This window comes from Cydia splendana, chromosome 7 (genome assembly GCF_910591565.1).
Source record: "Cydia splendana chromosome 7, ilCydSple1.2, whole genome shotgun sequence".
Lineage (NCBI taxonomy): Eukaryota > Metazoa > Arthropoda > Insecta > Lepidoptera > Tortricidae > Cydia > Cydia splendana.
This window is the reverse complement of record NC_085966.1, coordinates 14792405-14809719: the sequence shown is the minus strand read 5'-3', so window position 1 is coordinate 14809719 and position 17315 is coordinate 14792405. Positions and strand designations below refer to the sequence as shown.

Genomic DNA, 17315 nt, shown 5'->3' with positions numbered 1-17315 from the left:
TTTCATTATTTGAAATTATCATCAGTATATCTATAGTCGGATAAGCTGTACTGATTACTCGCCGAAACTTTGATGGGCCAGTAAAGGTGTCTTCGTGAAAATGTATAGAACAAATCCGGCTATGCTTTGTAGGGAACCAGTTTTTGCGTCCCGTTGCTTTAATCCATTTATTTTTTATACAAGGATCTTCCGGGAAACTGAAACAAAATTGCAATACAGTAATTATATTATTAAATTATCGATATAATTATTATCCTTTCGTAAATAATATTTCATTTTGACTACTACTTTATCACACGGCTACATAAATAGTAGGTTTAAAAATAATTATCATTTTTTCTGTCTTTAAAATAGATCTTAATCGATTAAGAATTCGGCATTGAAAATCGCAGGGTACAACACTATATCTTACTTTTGAGAGACGAATGAGAAATCAACCTTGAACGCTTCTCGACAAGTTTGGATTGTTTTATTTTCGTTGCTGGTTTTCAATGCTTGCCAAGTCTGACGCGTCAAATTAAAGCCGCAATGGAAAAGTAGCATTAGACACAGAGTCGCCTGCTACTGTTTATATGAAATTAATACTTTAGCATCAAAATAAATTGTTTTTTAAATAATAACAGATATTTTAGGGCAAATAGTACTTACCGATGAAAGGAAATGTCTTGATTCATAGCTCCTACATTTTTGGTGGTGTTTGAACAGTTTATTATCGAGCAAGGGGCCATTTTGTTATCACATCCGAACGTCACACACGGTAAGCGGTCGAGAGCGGACTGAGCATCGCGGCGAGCAAAGACGATTTATAATCGTCTTTTCGGCACGCGAGGTACATACACTTTTTCCGTCTACTCGATATAGGTCTGTGGTCTATTTGTATTTTTGAAACAGATTATTTGCCAGTTTAAAAATATATAAATGATCTTGGCCAGAATTTTCGATCATTCGGACCAGAGTCCAGAAGACTGAAAGGTGTCTTTTTCAAAACTACGTCCTCCTTATGCAATTCAAGCACTATAATAATTTTCTCGTCATTTTACGTCTAGACGGAGACGGGCCCCGGATGCTACACACGCGCCATTAATATTTAAACCAAGTTACAATACCTACCTACATTTCGGCCTTTACATATACCTATAGCGACGGACACCCAGTTTACCCATACTTGCGCTTAGAATCATTATCCAATAGCGCGCCGTGACGATACTCTGTTTGAATTGTACGTGGCGCGAACGCGTTTTTCAGACATACTGTACTCATGTACTACATATATTACGGCCATGTCTACATGTACATATCGACATTAGCGACGGACTTCCCAGTCCATATATTATATTTGATCTTAGAGTCATTGGTGAATAGAATCAGGCGTTACTTTGCGGAAATCCATATTAATTACAACCATTACCAAAAAGATTACTTTGCTAATCCGCGAAAAGATAACGTGCTAGTCAATCAGTGTTAACTGTTAACCCGTTATACTTACTTGCGTATTTTTTACATGCAATTAATGTATTCATAATTCATAATGGTCCAATACCATTAGAGATACGGACCCTCGGATGCTAAACGCCCTCGATAATAAAATGTAATACCCAGCTTATACAATACATTTCGGTCGTCTCTACATAGAAATGCACTGCCCAGTCTACCCATATACTTGATCTTAGAGTAATTATCCAATAGCACGCTGTGACGCGCTAGTCGGTGTTTGCATTGTACGCGGCGCGGATGCGTTTTTCAGACACTGGCTGAATGCCAAATTATATAATTTGTATAACATGCGAAATGCCTTTTAATTAAAATTAAGTAAAATTGCGGTCATCAAAGCGCAACTGTTCATTGACCTTGACACGTTCCTACATCCCACTTATTTAGGTAGCCTATCGATTTTCCTCAATTAGTACATTTTACAGTTTTGGATAGGGAAATTTTTTTATAAATTGTGACGTCCCACGGTCAAAGGTACCTTATGGCGGGTATGGAGTTATGCATACCCCAGTAATCTACAATAAATAAGCTATCGATAACACAAAAGATCAACCTTCTAGGTTGCGTAGTTACAGAGATATGATTTTTTGAAAATAATGTTGTGAAATGAGCAACTTTACGATAGAGAAGTTTTAAGTTTAGCCGCCTAAAAAACTATGTTCCTGAAGTAAGTTACATAGTTGACTACAAATAATAATACCTTATATATCTGAGATTAAAAAAATATTGCGACTTGTTCTGTAATGCAAATAGAAACTTTTGATATCGACTGATTTATGTGTATACTAACCAATCTCTTGAAAATAAAGTTTTATTTCATTTTTACGATTGATTGCAATGAGCTCTCAAGATTTAAATTTTATCTATTAGAAAACGACACTGACAGACAGTTTAAGCAAAAAACAATACCGATTTAGAGGTGAAAATGTATTTTCTGACTTTTTCATATAAAATCACAAAATTGAATATTTTTACTTTTAATGTGACACACAATCAATTTTTCTGAGCACATATGAAAGAAATTCTGTCATTCAAATGAAATAAATCCTAAAACCCCAACTAAATACTATATTTAACCCCTTATGCCACTTTAAACTTACATAACAATAACAGTATTTGCTCCATACATTTACGAAAAGGTACCTTATGGAAATAAATCTAATAATACATCACTACAAAATATCAATCATATTACAGTTTATCTTTTATGAATAGAAAATATTAATTTACATTAAACTGCCCCAAATTTAATTAGTTCTTCGTCATAATAATCTTAAAAAAGACCAATAATTTGTATGTAATGAAAAGGTACCTTGTGGTCAAGTTACATGATGAGGCATGATGATGATGGAACAGTTAGGATAAACTAATAATATTTTGGGGTTAAGATGGTATAAATCGTCTATTTCTTATCAATAATATATTTCGGTTGCTATTGAAGATAAGCGGCATTGAGGTTCAATGACCTCAGATATTCCATAAGGTAATGCGTCGGGTATTGGCATTTTTCAGCAAACCAAAGGCTGATTTACTGCATGCGACCAAACCAAATGAAGATTATTCTAGTTAAGAAAGACTTGACGAGAGTAACTTTGGTATTAATAGCAATCTACTTGGATTTGTGATGTCGGTCTATGTACGGTTATAATATTTGCGAGGCGCCCCAACCAGAACTGAAATTATCAAATTAGTTTTGCAGAATGCTAATACAGTTACCAATCTACCAAACTTCTTTTCCCGTATTGACTAGTTTTTTTGGGAATTTTCAATCTTTTTTCCATAAGGTACCTTTTCTACTAAACTCTGAGACGACATTACTAGGCTTATAACTAACTTATAACAAAAATAAAAACAGGTAAACAAACGTTACGCATTAAGGTTTCAGATCACACAATAAAAAAAAATTGAGCATTTTTTCACCTCTTTACAAAACATTTCATATCTCCGAAACTAGAAACCCTCATAAGGTACCTTTTCCCGTGGAACGTCACAATTGGTCTGCAAGATTGTGTTAATGAAATATATATGTAGTACCTATAGTGTACGTACTCAAAAAGAGCTGTAACAATTTGATCATGCTTAGAAATGCCGTGAAATCTCAGACATAGTTTACATTCTCAATATTATAAACGGATATATTGATTGCCCTGAATTGTTGGCGGAGCTCTCTTTCAGTATTCCATCCAAATTTACAAGAAATTTTCGACCCCTTGCTGTTCCAAATGCTTCGCGTAACTACAGACAGAACAGTTTTTTGATACGTGCTAGTAAATGTCTAAATAAACTTACGAAGGAGCATGACATCGATATTTTCAACAGCAACATCGAAACTGTGTGGCGTATCCTGACTGAGGAGTTCTTTAAATGAGCATGGCTTAATGGAATTTGAAATTTCATTGTGCGGGGTTTTTTTTTTCTTTATTTCTTTTGAATCTTCTTTAGTAGGTAATACGAATTCAAAATTAGTTACTCTGCCTTTGGTGTTGAAATGAATGTGTATAGTGCAATAGTGCTAGCCACCAATTGTTTTCGTTAATCTGTATTTATTGGTGAGAACCTGTAATTGGCTTTTTGTATTACATTTATAAAACCTATTAACATGTTAACAGCTGTTGGATCTCCGAATAGTAATAAATAAATAAATAAAAATAAATAAAATAAGTTGGATTTGTTTGGGAGTTAAAAGGGTCATTTTAGTTTAGGGTTTATTCGTTATTTATCTTTAGTTGATTATCAATTTATCACTTTTTATTTAATTTTGCATTGTTGGGTTGGGTTGGGATACTTGGGATGCCAACCGTTTTATGATTTACAATGACATGATCTTAAATTTTACTACTAATACCTATGTACAGCGAGCAGTAGAAAAAGCTAAGCAGGTTAAGCTTAAAATAATCTAAACAACTTTATTTTAACACATTCACTGCCAGCGACTCACTAGGCAGGTTCTCTGTTCAAAGACGCTTTACGCTACATACAGTTTTTCCCATGTTATTAGCTACGCTTGTAGCGCATAGCTTGCACTGGTAATGGGTATTTTAAAAGAATAAGAGTGCATGCAGATCATTTTAAACCAGCTGACCTGCTTATCTGCTTAACTACTTGTAAACTGTTTTGACTTACTTGTAGCAATCCCCATATCAGTGACTTTCAGCTGCCCCTGCTTGATCATGGCTTCGTAGTTAGGCTTGATAGATGTAAGCTCCATATTGTAGAGTCCAAACATTGGCCCGTGGGTTGAGTCCTCCTCGTATGTGAAAAGGACCTGGATATCCTTGATCAGCGCTCTTTGCACTGTAGCATACCAAGACTGGGTCACTCTATACAGAAAAATGGTAATGTTTTACTAACTTTTTAAGTACAGCACTTAAAATCATGTGACAATTACTATTTGACATTTGAAAACTGGCCAGTACCTAAGATGCCAATGCCATGTTAAAAGAGTTATCAAGTAAAGATACTAAGGAGATCCAAGCAACAGATTTTTTTTATATAACTTTTTCTGATGATTAAAAAAAGGAAACTTCTGTTAGAAAGTTGAGACAAAATAAAGCCTAGGTCATCAAAACTCATCACAGGACAAATACAAGTGACACTTTGGTAGGATGACTAGGATGATATAGTCCTAATTTTTAGGGTTCCGTACCTCAAAAGGAAAAAACGGAACCCTTATAGGATCACTCGTGCGTCTGTCTGTCTGTCTGTCTGTCTGTCCGTCTGTCACAGCCGATTTTCTCCGGAACTACTGGACCAATCAAGTTGAAATTTGGTACACATATGTAAGTTTGTGACCCGAATACGGACATGTAACGTAAACAAATGAATTTTAAACATGGGGGCCACTTTTGGGGGGTAAATGAAAAAATGAAAAAAAAAAAAATTTCAAACTATATCATGTTACATATCAAATGAAAGAGCTTATTGTAAGGATTTCAAATATTTTTTTTTTTATAATTTTCTAATCAACAGTTTAGAAGTTATTCAAGAAAATAGGCAAAAAATGACCATTCCCCCCCCCCCCCCCTTATCTCCGAAACTACTAGGTCTAAAATTTTGAAAAAAATACATAAAATAGGTCTATACCTATAGATGACAGGAAAACCTATTAGAAATGTACAGTCAAGCGTGAGTCGGACTTAATTACAATTTTAATCCGACCCCTACGGATTTTTTAAAGAGATTTCACTCACGTTTCACATAAAAAATACATTGTTAACAGTGCCGGATTACTTAGAGTAGTAGTTTTCTTAGAGTAATTGGTGATAATTTTCTGACAAGATAATCATTTTAAATATTTAACGGTCTTACCTACTTACGAGTAATTGTAAGGTCAAATTAAAAATAATGTTTAAAAAAAATGTTAAATTGAGAGCTAGCTTAAAGTTTTTTGTACTCGTCGACTTTAATGGTTGAATTAATAAAGACTTTGTAACCAAGGGGTCATCCATTAATTACGTCACACGAATTTCTAGGTTTTTTGACCCCTCCCCCCCCCCCCCCCCCCCCTTGTCACATTTGGTCACATTTGGCAAACCCCTCCCCCCTAGTGTGACGTCACATTTTTTCTACGAAATCGCCAAATCGAATTAAGTAAGTACCTAAGTATTATTAATATTTTATCAAAATATTTTTGGAGATATAAATATTAGTAATTTTATAACCCAAAACTGCTTAGGAAAGAAAATTAAAAGAATAAAAACGATTATCGTTTTAAAAACTTGTTATTTAAATGTACAGCGAATGAAATAATTAAAAAAAAAAATTCGGTTACTGATGAAGTTAAAGTGACGTCACAAAGTTTGTGTCTCCCCCCTCCCCCATGTCACAATATGTCACATTTTCTTGACCCCCTCCCTCCCCCTAAACGTGTGACGTAATTAATGGATGACCCCCAATAAGCAAAACAAGCACGTGCTTAGGGCACCACGTTCAGGAGGGGCACCAAAATGCCAGGTTGAAAAAGGTGAACAAATTTTAAAATTAGGGACAGACACATCGTTTTTACCACACGATTTTTTTTAGCTGTCCAAAAGCTAATTTGCAAAAATAATGGCGCGTAATTCTTTGGGAAACAATCGGTAGCAGTAGAAGAGTCGTGATTACATGCATAGATTCGATTTCAACCCACTCTTTTGCGGTTCGGCGTTAGGTCTTATGCGAGGCCTTCTGCCTTAATTACACTTGGGCGTGGATCCAAATCCAAGCTTTCCTCTTTCGCAGCTAGGCCTACTGCCTTTCTCACACTTCGCCAATTCAATTCCAAGCTCTGCTTTCTTGCATATTTTATGGATGAAAACAACCTCGAATATCGAAGCCTAAGAAATATCGAGCCCTATGCGAAGCTAGGCTGATAGAAAACTGTCCCATCCCTTCTCTGTATGAAATCCTGGATTCGCGCCTGGTTGGGACTAAAAGTAAAATTTAGTTTGTATATCGAAAAATTTTCGCGCTCGCTTCGCTCCCGTTTTCAATAACTTTATAAGGTATGATAAAGGTGACATTCGGGTGGCGACTGCAGCAACATAACTCTGTTGCAACGTTACTGCTGCAGTACTGTCAACTTCCGTGATAAAATGATGTGACTGATTTCCATACTAAAAGTAAAAATTTACAACTGTCTATCATATTGCGTTTTTATATCGAAAAATTTCCGCACTCGCTTCGCTCGCGTTTCTATTACTTTCTAAGCTATGATAAAGGTGACATTCGGGTGGCGACTGCAACAGCATTAGGTACTCTGTTGCAACATTACTGCTGCGGCACTGTCAATTTTCGTGATAAATGATGTGACTGATTTCCATTCTCAGCTGTAACACGGCAATGAACTTCTCTCAATTTACCAAAAAATCAATGTAATCTTGATGACCCGAGGGAGAGGGGGCACCTAGAAATCCTTAGGGCATCAACATATCTTAATCCGGCACTGATTGTTAAAAATTGTGTAATATACGGAACCCTTGGAACGCGAGTCCGACTCGCACTTGGCCGGTTTTTTGTTATGTATTTACCTTCGAGGCATAGTTGTCATTGCCTCCCAGTATTGATCTATGTATGGAATAATTTCTCTATCCTTGCTGAAAAGGGTCTTATTGCTGCCATTTTTTGCACTCTCCTGCTTCAAATTTGCAATAGCTGTCAGACACATTTGTGGAAATGCTACAAAAACAAAAAAAGATTAGTACTGAGAACTAAGTTTCAAATCGTCAGGTGACAAGCAAAACTCACTAAACTATCAAAAAATTAAAGTAACAATGCACTTTATTACACTTGTAACACGGTTTATTGTCCAATAATTTCAATAATGTTAGTTAGTGACTTTTGCTTGTCACCCGACGAAATATAAAACTTAAAATAAATAATACTCACGAGCTTGATTCTTCTTAAAAGTCTCCAGACCAGTTGGAGAGCAGTTCTTACAAATGAACAGATAATTTGTCATAAAAGGCACCAATTTTCCTAACTGATACCCAATACAAGACTCATGAAACCATCTGTTACATGAAGCGCACAGTAGTTCCACTATGTTAAGATTCCTGTCTTTGCCACTGTTAAAGAAAAAGGAATAAGAAATAGAAATGGGATCTATGTAAAAAAAAGTTAAATTTGGAATGCAAGCTGTTTCCAAAGTGTTTAACCTGCCAGTGTCTTAGTAGGAAAGGAAAGTTTTTTTTTGTTGTACTTCTACTTACCAGTAGCAAGACCCCTGAGAATCACTTCCAGATTTGTTTGTTTTGTTTTTATCGGCATTATCTGCCGGCTTATGAGATTCTGAATTCATGCATTGTGCACTATGTGATAGATCTGCATCGAATGATTTTCTTGTGTCTTCAGACGCCATCTCGCTTAATAAGGTCCCTTGGACACAAATAAATCCTTATTGTCTCAAAATATATATGAGTAATTGAGCATCACAATCACATGATTAATAAAGTAAAACGCTCTAATATGGGCAAAACCAAAACGGGATAAACGCTAAAAACGCTTGACCAAATTGTCAGTATTTTTTTGTAATGAATTAAAAGTCGTTTGTATTATAATGTCACATTACAAATCTGTCAAAATTAGTTTGGCGCTAGTGTAGCATTGTATTACACTAAAGAGTGAAAGAGATAAACTATTAGTTCTCAATGTATCCACTACCTAACATTATTATGCTTGATTTTACCGTACACAACCGTACACTCGTTCAGAATTGTATTCAATTGATGGGATAAAATAAAATTAAAATATTTATAGCAAAATATTGAAGATTATAAATTTCTATAATCAATATAATTCAGTAATGTTATTAAAAAAAACAGAAAAGAAAAAAATGTCAAACACAGGACGAAAATGGAACGAAATAAATAAATGACCAAATGTCAAATTTTAAAACTAATCGACAGTTACGTTACCTTGACAATGCCAAAGAGCATATTATAATCAATGCCTTGACAACAGCTTATTGGTTATTGTTGTGTATGTTATTTATTAATTTATTTAATTTTTACGTGAATTATTGGTGAATTATTAATAACTTGTCCTTTTTCTTAAAAACATGGATTCCACAACGAATACTGAGAACTTCTACATAGATTTAAAGACGTCCCAAGAGAACATTCTGCTGGAAATTATTAAAGAGGTCTGCAGTGACCCCAATAGCAAGATTTCATCAAAATTAACTGGCAAAGTTAATAGGATTATTGCGGACTGTGATTTATCTCATTATTCTAGTTTACACAAGCTAAGTACAGTCGATGAAAGCACATCTACTTTACTGGGTAAGTGGAGCTTAAAATAAGTTATAAATTGTCATTTCAGTTTTTTATGAATAAAGGTCATTTTTGACCGTTAACAAATAGGCAAGGAAAAATCCGAAAATACAGCAATATGCTTAGTGATATAGTGTTGACTACTGACCAAAACAGATGGAGAAGGCAATTACAAAATATTTAAAAAGTCATTTTAATTAATTCCAGGTCTCATGAACCAAACAACGAGGGAGTTGAGCTATGACGAGCAATCGGAGCTGATGCAAGCAATATCAGCCAAGATCCAGGCCAAGCTTCCGGCATACATCGCTGAGCTGGAACAGCTTAAGCGTACCAGTCTGTCCAGTAAAGATGCCCGCAAACAGAAAATCCAGGAGCTTCAGGAGAGCTTGGATGAAAAGCTCAACACTTTGCAAGAACAGGAATCTGAGAAAGTAAAATCTTCTTATAAAGTGCATGAAAATATTAGATAGATAATAATTTTATTGTAAACATGCCATAAGTGTAAAAAAAACGTGTGGGTAGGGTATATTGTTTAGGTTTATTAGTATGGTAAAGTTTATAGGACAGGGGTAAGGGGTTTGCTCATAGAAATAAATTTGAAGCAGAGATTCACCTTTAATAACAGTAATTTTGTCATTATTGAAAGTAAATAAAATAAATAAATAAAAATAGCCTTTAATACTGAAGTTTTGTAACATTAATACTAAATTTTATATTAAAGGAAAAAATGGAAAAATTTACGCTTCCGGCAGGACTTGAACCCGCATCCTCCACAATCCGTGTGTTGCTCTTAACCAATTGAGCTACGGAAGCCTACCAGGACATCGCAAATCTTTCCATTCCTTTCTTTATGTAAACACGCCTACATTAATACTATCTATCTACTTAAAATATACCTTGTCTTTTCACTATACAATTTTATATATTACTATTTACTATTTTCTAATTTCCATCGACAACTTCAGCTTGTCCTCCGACATAGGCCTCCAGAGTCCAAGTCCTTCCAGATACCGCAGTCTCTTGCTTTCCTTGGCCAGTCCACTCCACCTATCCGAAAGTACTATTTATTTATATATATTATTTTCTTGCACGAAAGGATTTTAATAAGTTCCAATTCAAAGGAGTTTCAATAGAGTATTTATTTTAACTACCTACTAGTCAAATCAGTATCTTTTTTGAACTGTCAAAACGATTTTCCAGTATGGAATTTATATGAAACATTACACAATGATGTGAATGGGTCATTTGGGTCAACATCCCTATTCCTTGTTATGCAATGTATCATGATGTTTTACTCAGGAAGATATATATTTCAGGTGGAGCTGATGATGCAGTGGCTTAATCACCGGCTGCATGATGCCACCAAATTCAGCGAGTCCTCCACAGAGCTCCTCACCCTCAAGACTAGAAGTTTGGAGCTCAAGTCCAAGTGAGTTAACATCTGAACACAAACCTACAAAAAATTAGTATTGCATGGATCTGTTTGTCTAGGCCCAAACATTTACCCTTTATTCATAAAACTTTACAAGCTTGAAATAGTTAATTTATGTTTTATGCCTTTCTAACATAGGTATGGATAAGTCAAAATGACAGATTAAGGGCCAGTTGCACCAACCACATTTTAGGGTAGTAAATGAAGCAAGTTGTTGTATGGAGACCCATGCATTAATTTCTCAGTCGATGAAATTTAGCTTGGTTATTGTATAGTATGAGCCGAGACTAACATTATAAATATCCAAAAAAAAAAACTCCTAAGTTAGGTAAAAACACAAATCTGATTATATATTGAACCGAGTAATTCCTCAGTCCAAAATTATTTTACAAAATAAGTTATTTGTATCAGTATGTGATACTAGAAAAAAATCTAAAAGTTTTGTCAAACATGAGAATATTTTTTTATGATACTTCCTTTTTTTGACGCTCATTTTCATGGGAAAATTGCTCTGTCATTTTTTTCTTCTTATATGATCTTAGAATATAATTTGGCGTAGTGGGTAAAAAAATCCAAAAAAAATGCGTATCGAAATGTATGTATGTATAGAACTATTAAAAACTGAGAGTGGAAAATTTTTAGATTTTCATTTTGTAGGTATAAAACGGCAATAAAATGGCATTCCAGTGAAAAAATTAGACTGAGCAATTTTCCGGTCCAAGACACGCCAAAAAATTTTATTTTATTAATACTGGTATTTCTGCTGGGATATTTTTTTGATATTTCATATATTGTTGCAATAAGTTACATGAATATGTCTGGCGAAGAAAGTTTGAACGGAGCATTTTTCCGTAAAAAGATATTAACGATTTAAGACTTTAGGTATTTACTTTAATTCTATTATTATTATTCTTTGGAAATTTATACAATACTTTTTATTTATTGATACTTTATCATACTGTAAAGTTTTTTCAGGCTGAGGAATTACTGCGGGGTCCACTACCTTTATTTACTACACTAATTTGACAGACCAATCGACATCACTCAACAGAGAACTATGAAAAATATTTAGCGAACGCTTTAAGGGGCTACCCGAGATTTTCATCGATTTTTGACAACTTTTGAATCGTATCTCTTTTTTTTGCACTACAGATAGAATAATGAGACAAACCGTTATCGGTTTTTCAATCTTTTATCTCCGGTTTTGTCCACCGGATTTTGAAAGAAATGAATACTTATTTTTTTATGATTTTTTTAAACATTGTCTAAAAAAAACACCTTTATCCTATCTAGTTTGCAGTGAAGGATCTTACATGTACGAAATCTACATATTTGGGTTCGTCTTTGACGTCTCGAAAAACGTGTCCAGGGTTTTAATTTTAAACTAATTAACACAAAAGTTATGGCCAGAAAACCAGTTTTTTACCCTAAAATTTTTCAACTTTGATGCCAAATATCTCGAACACAATGAACTTTGAAGTAAATATGGGATACTATATTGCTTAAAGCCGTTGCTGTGAATATAATAAGCTACAAAAAACATTAGAAAACTAAGGGATTTAGATCGAAGGTCATTGGCGTGGGGTAACCCCTTAACAGTGACAGGCGGTTTGGTGCAAGTGATCCTAAGACACACGCACACAACACAAAAGATACAAACATTGTGTTGTGAGTTAAACCAGCAAACTCACATCCCATCACATCTTTTTAGGGTTCCGTAGCCAAATGACAAAAAACGGAACCCTTATGGTTTCGTCATGTCTCTCTGTCTGTCCGTCCGTATGTCACAGCCACTTTTTTCCGAAACTATAAGAACTATACTGTTGAAACTTTGTAAGTAGACGTATTCTGTGAACCGCATTAAGATTTTCACACAAAAATAGGAAAAAAACAATAAATTTTGGGGGCTCCCCATACTTAGAACTGAAACTCAAACATTTTTTTAGGGTATTTTGGGGTATCTATGGATAGGTCTTAAAAAATGATATTGAGGTTTCTAATATCATTTTTTTCTAAACTGAATAGTTTGCCCGAGAGACACTTCCAAAGTGGTAAAATGTGTGTCCGTCGCCCCCCCGTAACTTCTTAAATAAGAGAATGATAAAACTAAAAAAAATATATGATGTACATGCAAACTACCACCGAAAATTGGTTTGAACGAGATCTAGTATTTTTAATACGTCATAAATCGTAAATCGCAATTTTATTATGTTACTTGCTGCTACGGAACCCTTCATGGGCGAGTCCGACTCGCACTTGGCCGCTTTTTCATCTTCCCTCACATCACTCAAATCACAGCTTGTATATTAAGAGCGCTATTACATTTCGGCGTTGAGCGAGTTTAGGTATTTTACGCGCTGCGGCAGGCCGTGCGAGCTCAGTATGCCGATCCCTTCTACCACACTCGCACTACAATGATGGATTAAACATTCTTGATCCTTCGCGAAGCATATTGAAATCAACCATAACAACACTAACTGTACTTAACTTTTAAAGTTCTAAAACTGTTATTTGGTAAGTACGAAAATACTAAATGCAGTGCAAATGTACATAGGGGCTGTTCATAAATTACGTCATCTATTTTTGACGATTTTTGACCCGCCCGAGCTTCGGATGAATCTGTTTCCTCCTACGTCATGTTACCATCATCCGATGTCCAGACCCCCCCCCCCCCACTCCGCCCATTTGAAACGACGTAATTTATGAATAGCCCCATACTCGTACTTATGAAGGTATATTACTCGAAAGAAATTATAGGTACCTACTCGCTTATTTACATGTTTCGTCATTGCATTTGGTACCTATAGGTTGTAAAGTTTGTATCAACGAGGGTTTAAAAACGAACTGGTACTGAGGATCTGATGATGATTAAGGTGGTCACGGATACCAATCAACCATGTAGTAACATGATTAGGCTCGTTTGATTCGTCTCAACAAGATCTTTGACACTGAAGATACACAGGGTCTGATGATGGAGCTGGAAGGTGGCCACGGGTACCAGTCTATCATGTAACTAAACAACTTCGTGTTTGGGCTCGTTTGATTCGTCTCAACAAGATCTTTGACACTAGGTGATACTCAGAGTCTGATGATGGAGCTGGAAGGTGGTCACCGGTACCAATCAACCATGCAACTAAACCACTTCGTGTTTAGGCTCGTTTTATTCGTTTCAACAAGATCTTTGACACAAGATAGTACTCAGGGTCTGATGTTGGAGCCGGAAGGTGGTCACCGGTACCAACCAACTGGTACCCGTGGCCACAGTCCAGCTCCATCATCAGACCCTGAGTACTGACTTGTGTCAAAGATCTTGTTGCGACGAATCGAACGAAGCCAAACACGAAGTGGTTTAGTTGCATGGTTGATTAGTACCGGTCACCACCTTCCGGATCCATCATCAGACCCTCAGTACTACCTTGTGTCAAAGATCTTGTTGCGACAAATCAAACGAGCCCAAACACGAAGTGGTTCAGTTACATGGTAGACTGGTACCCGTGGCCACAGTCCAGCTCCATCATCAGACCCTGAGTACTAACTTGTGTCAAAGATCTTGTTGCGACGAATCGAACGAAGCCAAACACGAAGTGGTTTAGTTGCATGGTTGATTGGTACCGGTCACCACCTTCCGGATCCATCATCAGACCCTCAGTACTACCTTGTGTCAAAGATCTTGTTGCGACAAATCAAACGAGCCCAAACACGAAGTGGTTCAGTTACATGGTAGACTGGTACCCGTGGCCACCTTCCAGCACCATCATCAGATCCTGAGTACTATCTTGTGTCCAAGGTCTTGTTGAGACGACTCAAACGAGCCTAAACACGAAGTGGTTTAGTTGCATTGTTGATTGGTACTGGTGACCACCTTCCGGCTCCATCATCAGACCCTGAGTACTATCTTGTGTCAAAGATCTTATAGAAACGAATAAAACGAGCCTAAACACGAAGTGGTTTAGTGGCATGGTTGATTGGTACCGGTGACCACCTGCCGGCTCCATCATCAGACCCTGAGTACTATCTTGTGTCAAAGATCTTGTTGAGACGACTCAAACGAGCCTAAACACGAAGTGGTTTAGTTGCATGGTTGATTGGTACCGGTGACCACCTTCCGGCTCCATCATCAGACCCTGAGTATTATCTTGTGCCAAAGATCTTGTTGAGACGAATCAAACGAGCCCAAACACGAAGGGGTTTAGTTGCATGGTTGATTGGTACCGGTGACCACCTTCCGGCTCCATCATCAGACCCTGAGTACTATCTTAAGTCAAAGATCTTATTGAGACGAATAAAACGAGCCTAAACACGAAGTGGTTTAGTTGCATTGTTGATTGGTACTGGTGACCACCTTCCGGCTCCATCATCAGACCCTGAGTACTATCTTAAGTCAAAGATCTTGTTGAGCCGAATCAAACGAGCCCAAACACGAAGTGGTTTAGTTGCATGGTTGATTGGTACCGGTGACCACCTTCCGGCTCCATCATCAGACCCTGAGTACTATCTTGTGTCAAAGATCTTGTTGAGATGAATAAAACGAGCCTAAACACGAAGTGGTTTAGTTGCATGGTTGATTGGTACCGGTGACCACCTTCCGGCTCCATCATCAGACCCTGAGAACTATCTTGAGTCAAATAAATACATATAGAATGTCAGGTCGTGTCAAATATTTTTAATCCTGTCCGGTAGTTTATTAAACTGTACCATTATAAATTATAATACTATAAAAACAGTGCTAGGATCAAAGTCTCTCGTTGCGGTTTACACGCACACAGTATAGCGTTTTACACGGCGCCCGCCGCACACAATGATAAAAAACCTCGTCGTCGCCGTTGAAAATGTGCGGAGCCGACCGACACACGTCCTGCCTCTACAAGCTCTGCCGCGGCACTGAGCTGGCGCAGCGCGCGTCATCGGTAATATAGAGTAGTTTTCAAAAAATTGCCAAAAAATTATAGTAGAATTTCATAAACACTAATGTATACCAACAGTATAAGCAAACGTTGCAGATTGCTTGAGTATGAAAATGACTTCGATATTAAGTAGATTTTCGTAGGAATTGACACTTGTTTCGGAGAGAAAATCGAGTTCGTTTTACTTTGATTTTCTCTTTCTCAAAGGTATGTAGGAAAAATATAGTTTGATATGCCTAAAGTACAGGGTATTAGTAATACAAAATAGCCAGGTTTAGCAGAGTAAAATTCTCAACATTTCCAAATAAGAGCTCGCCATTCAGTGCTTTACGGGGTTTTTCGGAAACGACAATCAGAAAAAAAATCATTACTAATTGAATAAGTCCTTTTTCTAATATTTACAACGATATTTATAAAGATAAGAAGACGCTTTTACTGGAACAAGTACTCATTGTTTCTAATAATGAGCGCAAAGTCCTGAATTTCGTCGACTAGTATCATCAATTTTGCATTATTTCGACTTTTCTTGTAAGAGCGCTCTTAAAAATATTACCTATAATTATAAATGAGGGTTTTTTTTAGTAAAGGGCTTTATTATGTCATTATGTTAACTTCAATTACCAACTAAAAACAACGTTTTTCTGTAATTCTCAGAATACTGCACCTTCAGATCCTGCAGAACATCTTCACGGAGACCAGTCAGTCGATCAAGGCGTACAGCGAACTGCACAAAGACTTGAAAGACAACGTCAAAGATGCGGAGGTCAGGATCAAGAAGTATAGAGAAATCATTGATAGTGATTTCAAAATGGGTGCTAATAAATAGTCAGTATTAATAATTTTGTTTAATTTACCTATTGCAGTTAGTTAGATGATTCACAGACACCAGTGTATTTCGTTTGAATACGCGAGTTCTGGCGAGGCGAAATTTGCGGCAAAGCATTGTAATGTGATCTCGTGTCTTAGTAGCCTAGACAATAGCAGGAAAGTTTCCAGAAAGTTGGAAATTTCAGGAACACTTTATAGGAAACAGAGGAAACTTTCATTTTGGAAACGGAAAACTATGAGAAGTTTCCGATATTTTGGAAACTTTCCGACACCACATCAGTAGAAGCCGCAGACCATCAATAACAATGTTTCATGACAATCATGACTCATCGACTTCCACCTACCAACTCCGCTTTATACCTACAATAGGCGAGTCCGTAATATTTTTCTTTTACTCGAAAAATACTAAACTACGTGTCGCACTTCCGCGCACTAGCACAGACAACAACAGGGTGGTTTACAATATAGTGCGGTGGAGAGCCTAAGAAATCTAAAACTTAAACTTTACATTAAAATCTTATACTAATATTAAGCGTATTAAGCTATATTTTGTGGCATGCATTTCTAGACATCTATTCTGGATAAAATGTATTTGTCACATGATATAAATAAAGCGCCTGAAACAATTTAATAGCAAAAGCTGTCTTTGGATAAGACATCGTAAAGAACATCGTAAATCCTAAAGCGTGACTAATCATAATTTACAATGTCACTTTGACCACTTTGTCTTATAGGTCTCAGACAAAAGCGGTCAAAGGTTTATCGTACCATCGACCACTGTCGCCCACATACATTAGTGACAATTTGTAAATCTTATTGCCAAGGCAAGTTTTACACATGGTCGGTTTAGTGTCGGCTGGCTGTTGCTGTTAGTACAGTCAGCAGCAGAAGTTGCTAAGCGGGCAA

General features: G+C 36.4%; 2 protein-coding genes across 2 annotated transcripts in view; one reads left to right on the top strand and one right to left on the bottom strand.

Annotated features, from left to right (window-relative positions):
• Positions 1 to 8425, bottom strand: part of LOC134792229 (set1/Ash2 histone methyltransferase complex subunit ASH2) — a 30758-nt gene extending 22333 nt beyond the window's left edge. Inside the window, exons 1-4 of the mRNA XM_063763488.1 lie at positions 8181 to 8425; positions 7858 to 8036; positions 7500 to 7647; positions 4615 to 4811 (exon numbers count right to left, since the gene is read on the bottom strand). Coding sequence (XP_063619558.1) covers positions 4615 to 4811; positions 7500 to 7647; positions 7858 to 8036; positions 8181 to 8329 — 673 coding nt within the window. The 5' untranslated portion in view covers positions 8330 to 8425. The remainder of the gene's footprint in view (positions 1 to 4614; positions 4812 to 7499; positions 7648 to 7857; positions 8037 to 8180) is intronic.
• Positions 8426 to 8919: 494 nt separating this feature from the next.
• On the top strand, positions 8920 to 16420 carry LOC134792514 (uncharacterized). The gene is made up of 4 exons (XM_063763786.1): positions 8920 to 9251; positions 9450 to 9676; positions 10562 to 10674; positions 16236 to 16420. Exons 1-4 carry the CDS (start codon positions 9029 to 9031, stop codon positions 16405 to 16407), a joined length of 735 nt encoding a protein of 244 aa, XP_063619856.1. The 5' UTR covers positions 8920 to 9028; the 3' UTR covers positions 16408 to 16420.
• Positions 16421 to 17315: the final 895 nt, after the last annotated feature.

Excerpts from the sequence above, each read along its gene's own strand:
- LOC134792514 (XM_063763786.1), top strand. The coding sequence starts at position 9,029 with ATGGATTCCACAACGAATACTGAGAACTTCTACATAGATTTAAAGACG. Across the intron at positions 9,677-10,561 it reads AAGAACAGGAATCTGAGAAA|GTGGAGCTGATGATGCAGTG; the intron begins GTAAAATCTTCT and ends TATATATTTCAG. Across the intron at positions 10,675-16,235 it reads AGTTTGGAGCTCAAGTCCAA|AATACTGCACCTTCAGATCC; the intron begins GTGAGTTAACAT and ends TGTAATTCTCAG.